At 34.3% G+C, this 5,990-nt stretch overlaps 2 protein-coding genes across 3 annotated transcripts; both read right to left on the bottom strand.

Moving 5' to 3' along the window:
* Positions 1-306: 306 nt before the first annotated feature.
* On the bottom strand, positions 307-1,601 carry LOC108470118 (uncharacterized). 2 transcript variants are annotated; one of them, XM_017771341.2, is made up of 4 exons: positions 1,130-1,601; positions 818-993; positions 666-743; positions 307-577 (listed from the first exon to the last, which is right to left on the bottom strand). In XM_017771341.2, the coding sequence occupies exons 1-4, from the start codon at positions 1,191-1,193 to the stop codon at positions 440-442; spliced, it is 456 nt and encodes a 151-aa protein (XP_017626830.1). In that variant the 5' UTR covers positions 1,194-1,601; the 3' UTR covers positions 307-439. The 2 variants fall into 2 exon arrangements, with proteins under 2 accessions (XP_017626830.1, XP_017626831.1); XM_017771342.2 differs by having other exon boundaries at positions 1,107-1,219.
* Positions 1,602-1,791: 190 nt separating this feature from the next.
* LOC108470117 (2-methyl-6-phytyl-1,4-hydroquinone methyltransferase, chloroplastic-like) lies at positions 1,792-4,555 on the bottom strand. Its single transcript, XM_017771340.2, has 3 exons — positions 3,533-4,555; positions 3,060-3,366; positions 1,792-2,232 (listed from the first exon to the last, which is right to left on the bottom strand). The coding sequence occupies exons 1-3, from the start codon at positions 4,093-4,095 to the stop codon at positions 2,077-2,079; spliced, it is 1,026 nt and encodes a 341-aa protein (XP_017626829.1). The 5' UTR covers positions 4,096-4,555; the 3' UTR covers positions 1,792-2,076.
* Between the last annotated feature and the right edge of the window lie 1,435 nt (positions 4,556-5,990).

Raw genomic sequence — 5,990 nt, forward strand, 5'->3', positions numbered from 1 at the left:
AAAACTAAAATATAATCTAAGATATAATATAGGAGTTTTATGGTACTTTTACCTAGATAATTTGTACATACAACCATGTTATATAATTATTTATAGATTTGTGTGGATAGTGTATAGGTAGGTATCATGTGAGGTTTGAGTTTCTGTAACTTGACGCAAAAGATATTTAGCGGAAGGTATGAACAAGAAAATGATACTACTCGCGCGATGAGCCGCAGTTTTATTTTTATTTTCTTTTTTTGTAAACGAAGTATATACAACATATTTTTATTATATAATATCAGACAAATAAATGATGGAGACTGGTTAGGCTCGAAGTATAGATGTTATTTATTAAATGTATCACCATCTATCTAAGGGTTACAGTTATTTGCAATCTGACAATAGGTGGCTATGAAGGGGACATATCCGACAAAGAAAGCAAATCCATGAAAGAGTTTCATAAGGTCACCATCATCATCCTTGCAAACTCATCAAAGCTCACAACTCCATCACCATCTAAGTCGGCTTCTCTGATCATCTGTTCTGCTTCTTCCATTGTCAGTCTTTCTCCCATGTTCATCATTACTTGTCTTAACTGCATTTCAAACATGGGTTTTTGGTCAACTCCATGTACCAATGATTCAATGTTGCAAAGAAAGATATGTTACAGTGTGTGTTTAAACCTCATTTGCTGATATAAATCCATCTTGATCCCGGTCGAATACTTTGAAAGCTTCTTTTAGCTCATCCACCTCATTTTCCTACAAGTTCAATTCATTATTTGCCTCATCAAACAAAACAAAACATGAGCATTATTGGTTTTATTTTTATTTACCTGCATTTTTCTAGCCATAATATTCACGAAATCTACAGAGTCAATCTTCCCTTTTCTTTCAATATCATCAGCCTCGTTAATCACCATCATCATCATCATGTTTTGATCTTCTTTTATAGGGTTTGCATCATCTAATGTCTGGATCACTGATGCCAGCTCTTCCATGGTAATGAAGCCTGCAATAATTTTACATCAATGTAAACATGTGTTTCAAAGAATGGAAAAGCATGCCCAACATCAGTCGACCTAGTTCGACTGCAACGTGACTAGATATCGAAGGGTCTCATACCCAAAAAAGGAATGATGGCATACCATCTGAATCTTTATCGCTCAAGCAAAACACTTCCCGAAACTCGGCAACTTGATCATCTGCCATGCTGAACTAATGAAAACTCTATGCTTGTGTCGAAGAATGAAGAAATGGGAATGTGATACTGGCCTTCTATGTAAGATTATATATAAAAAGGGAGTGGGTAAGAAAAATAATGAGACAAAAACTTTTTGGATTAGTCTAAGTTGTATTCAAAGAAAGAATTTTCTAGAAAATTAGTGCAACCTATTGAATAAAGATACAGGATCACCCTTTTTTTTTTCTTTCTTTCTTTAGTTTAGTTTAGTTAGCATAGCTATTTAATTGATCGACATCACAATCGTGCGAACAAAAAGATTGTAAAGGTGGGAATTCGATTATAGAAAAGGTTATTCAACACAGTGGTCAAAAGTATTGTAGTAGAATTTGTTTTTCTAGGCATCACATGATAGAGATAGATGCAAATTCGATTGCTTAAAATAATCATGATTACAAATGATGATTTAAATACTGGCTAATTGGAAAAGAAAAATGAAAAAGTGGCAGTCAATGTTGAACAAACATATCCATTTCAGATCAATTGAGTATTTCAGATGGTTTTGGCAGATAAAATATCCAAGAAATAAAGTTTTCGGAAAGAAATTAAGTGACACACAAACTCAAATATAAAACATCTCATATTATTATTCATTTATAGATGCAGCTTTAAAGTATATCCAAAACTTAGGAGGGACGACTAGTTTTGATGAACCATAAAACGGACATTGACGAAAATATATCCAAAGCTAAAGAAAAAAGAAGAGGTTGAATTTACTTGAAAGGTTAGGTTTTATTTCAGAAATGCAAAACACCCTTCATGGTCTAGCATAGGATATATATATATATATATATATACTAAAGAGATGTATGCAACTTGGAAGGGCAGAACAGCAGAAGTTCATTTCTTTCTTTAGATTGGTTGACCCTCTGGTACAATTTGATCTTTGAGCCACATGTAGATAGGAACCAGTACATAATATGCTGCTGCAGTGGCACCCAACATGAAGCGTAAGAGAAATACAAACGGATTTACCGGCTTTGATACATCCTCTGCCTTAGGTCCAAGCTGCATAAGATAAAGAATGATAAAATCAAAAATTAAATGATGATTGCTTTCACTTCAGTTCCATGAATTCATGTTCACCGGTGAGTGCCAGATGCAGAAAGTATATTATATCCCATGAGCTCAATGTTAACAGTATAATAAAAATATAACCCAGGTTATATTAACAGCACAGTAAGAATGGATTGGGGCTTAGGGTTGAATGAATCAAGATAGTTATCTACAATCCAATGTCCATGATGCTGAACCAAGTAAAGAGTTTAATACAGTAAACACAAATCGGTAGAGCTGTACCAAATACATCAGTTCCATACATCTTATAGCTCTTCTTTCAGTTCCAGTAATCAAGCATCATCTGAAAATGTATGCACCTAAAAGACTAGAAGAGATCTAGATAATCTCATAGACCAAAGAAATCAATTCCATCTTCATATCACGAAAGACCGAGGTGGGAGATGAATGAGAGATGATTACAAGGGGCTATTAGAAAACACTTATCCATTATGTGCCAAAGTAAACTTATTTATTGATTGTTGACTGAGAGCTTCTTTGACTGAACAACAAAGGCAGAACCAGAATTTGAACAATTCAGGATAAAAAGAACCGAGGCTATTCTGAGGATTAGTTGCGGCTTATGATTATGGCTCCTTAAACTGAAGGTAAAATAGTTGTATATTTGTAACAATGTACAGAACCTTTCACCACATTTTGAATCCTTGGCTCATAATACAGAGTGTATGACATAAATACATGCAGACATCACTAGACAACTCACTAGTCAAATAGGGTAAAGATTTATTTAATGAAGCAGTGTTCAAAAAGTGATTTACCTGCAAAGGAGAGTCCCCAGATGCGGGTTTAACACCGGTTACAGAGCACCCCATGATCAAACCATGTCGGCGAACTCCACGATACCATTTAGGGCCAATCCTTTTGAGTTGGACATCCTTAAATCCAGCCTTTTCAAACCACTCTATATATTCTTCCTCCTTAGGGAAAAGCATCCAAACGTCTGCAAAGAAATGAGACAACCAAAATGTAGGGTACACAGGACCAATTAAGCAAGCTTTTCCTCCTTGTTTCAACACCCTGTATGCTTCCTTGATCCCCCGTTGTGGGTCTGGCCAGTACTCTATGCTGAAAAACACACAATACCATATTCCCATTTCCCAGTTAGAGGCATTATCAAGCTACTATCTCCTCCCCTCTCTCAATTTCAAGACAAATCATACATGCAAACCATAAAGATACCAGTATTTAACATCTTATAGGAGATAGTCCTAAAAGGGGGTTGATAATATACCTTCCAGCAGACACATATCTATCGGCATAATCAGTAGGAAAAGGAAGATCTTCTGCATCACCTTCAATTATGTTGCATTCCTTGAGAGGCTCCTTCTGTTTAGCCTTTGCAAGCTGGTGAGGAGATTGGTCAAGGACTGTAACATTCTTAGCATCCACATGCTGAACAATACCCAAAGTAGTGAAACCAGTTCCACCACCAACATCTACAACTACCATGTCCCTGTCATTGAGATCAGCCGGCTCAAGTGCATCATCCCTCATGTCTTCAGTCCAGTGACCTGGGTTTATGACATGGTCATAGACAATTGAGAGGAACCTGTAGAACCAAAAGGCCTCTTTTTTGTGTTGTATGAATCTTGGTTGTGAAGCTGGCCTTGACGCTGATAAGCTGCACCTCGGGGCTATCGTCGTTCCTACCCTGGACATCTTCGGACTGTAGATTAAACCCGCACTGGAAAACTGTTTCCCATGTAAACCTGACCCCAAAAAACCAATACTTTTTGGGGTAACACCTCGGATGAGAGTGAAGGTTTCAGCTCCATTCAGCATGGAAGAAGCCATGGATTAAGCAGCAAACCAAAAAAAAAAAAAAACCACAAATTAAGAAGCTGCAATGTTTAGTTGAAAGTTGAAAGAAATGAGAAAATACAAATATAAAGACAAAAACCCAGCACCCAAATCTGGTGGTTTGGTGGGTTCAGGGCGGTGGTTAGGCTAGGTGAACACTGAAGAGAGCCAGTAGCCCACAAAACATGGTACTTGGTCCAGCACCGCAGATCCAAGCCTAGGCAGTTAGCTACTTTTCTTTATGCAACTTTGGTGAGACTAGAGAGTCCCTAGAGCAGAGAAATCGAGTTAACGGGCACCACAGGATTGGGTTCTTTTTTGGCTTATTATTTTGATTGGTTTTTGTCCTATATTTAAGAAAGAATTTACTATTTGAAGTTTGATTGTGTTTTAGTAGGAGAAGTGAAAATCGCAGGGTGCATACAAAGACAATGGGCTCTTTTTGCTGAATGGTGGATCCTTTACTCTCCTCTCTTAATTGCAAGGTGATGCGCATTCATTTCTGCCTACCCTCACGAGGCCCAATCACGACCAAGCATCGAGTTTTGTTTCGCAGCAGCAATCTTGATTTAATTATGATTTGGATTTTTTTACTACATTAAAATTGAAAAAAATTAATAATTAGATTTAAATTTTATTAATTATTAGGTTTCGTTAAATTGAGTGTAATTTGGCATTTTAATTACCCTTTTCAATTCATAGTTGACATATGAGAATGAGGGTAATTACATTATAAATTTTCAAACCCACTTATAAAGTTATTATATAATTATAATAAAATATATAATAACTTGATTCAAATTCAATTCGAAATATTCATAGTTTAAATAACCCCAAACACTTTATTTGAGAGAAAAGACGGTATTAAAAAGACTCTATATTTATTATCTTCTTCTTCTTATCTTTTCTTAAACCGTAAAATGTACACTCTCTCTTTTTTTCATATCTATTGTCGATTCATTGTATCAACAAAAATATTAAAATTTAAGAAGTTTGTATTTTAATTTTAAGAGATATATTCAATTAATAACAATTTTATATTTTAATTAAATTAGTTGTTGTAAGAGAAATTCACTTCATCATTTTAACAATAATAATTAATGGTGTTACTTCTATAAAAAAGAGAATTCACATTAATTTCAAATTAAAAGTAAAAGAGATTAAAACCATAATTAATATATGATGGTGCGGAATCCATGGACTTTAAATTCCTACCCCTAAAAAACATAATAAATTTTATAAATAGAAAAGTAGGGTCAAATTTTATAAAGAGATTAGATCAACTAAAATTATTTAGTAACTAGAGCAATTGTGAGCACGACTTTTGCAATCTTGAAGAAAAATAAAAAAAAATGGGGTTTTAAATCTTGCAAAAATAATATAAAGAAAATTCGGAATGTAAATAACAGCAATTCGAAATATTCAAGAGTAAACATATATGACGAGATTTCCAATCTAAGGTGCGATGTCAATTTCGGTGTCAAATTGATCACGAATTTTAGATGTTTTCTTACTTAAACCATCAATCTTTCTTGAGTTTATAAATTAATTGCGAGAACAACTATACAATCAACCCTTGTAAGTCCAACAACTTTAAGAAACACTTATAATATTTAATTTTTCAATAGCCTTACAAATTAGAAAGATCGAACTATAATTAACAAATTCAACAACATAATTCATTTAAATTAAATTACACATTTTCATAGCATAATCCCATTGCTCTTTAAATCAAACTACGCTAATATGTTTCGGTTATTGGAATAAAGAGACAATTACTGATCAATTTACTCTAATTAACTATGTATAATTCATTTTTGTACAAATAATGTATCTCTATGTCTGTTTTACGGTCGTGAAGACCCTTTTGAAGTTTGTGTAGCTACTCT

The sequence above is a fragment of the Gossypium arboreum genome, chromosome 8 (genome assembly GCF_025698485.1).
Source record: "Gossypium arboreum isolate Shixiya-1 chromosome 8, ASM2569848v2, whole genome shotgun sequence".
NCBI lineage: Eukaryota > Viridiplantae > Streptophyta > Magnoliopsida > Malvales > Malvaceae > Gossypium > Gossypium arboreum.

What these genes read in the sequence shown, in the direction of transcription:
- LOC108470118 (XM_017771341.2), bottom strand. Translation starts at nt 1,193, where the DNA reads ATGGCAGATGATCAAGTTGCCGAGTTTCGGGAAGTGTTTTGCTTGAGC. An exon ending in GAGCGATAAAGATTCAGATG is followed by an intron (nt 994 to 1,129) that starts GTATGCCATCAT and finishes AAATTATTGCAG; the next exon opens with GCTTCATTACCATGGAAGAG. An exon ending in TTATGGCTAGAAAAATGCAG is followed by an intron (nt 744 to 817) that starts GTAAATAAAAAT and finishes TTGAACTTGTAG; the next exon opens with GAAAATGAGGTGGATGAGCT.
- LOC108470117 (XM_017771340.2), bottom strand. Translation starts at nt 4,095, where the DNA reads ATGGCTTCTTCCATGCTGAATGGAGCTGAAACCTTCACTCTCATCCGA. An exon ending in AGATATGTGTCTGCTGGAAG is followed by an intron (nt 3,367 to 3,532) that starts GTATATTATCAA and finishes TGTGTTTTTCAG; the next exon opens with CATAGAGTACTGGCCAGACC. An exon ending in CTGGGGACTCTCCTTTGCAG is followed by an intron (nt 2,233 to 3,059) that starts GTAAATCACTTT and finishes TATCTTATGCAG; the next exon opens with CTTGGACCTAAGGCAGAGGA.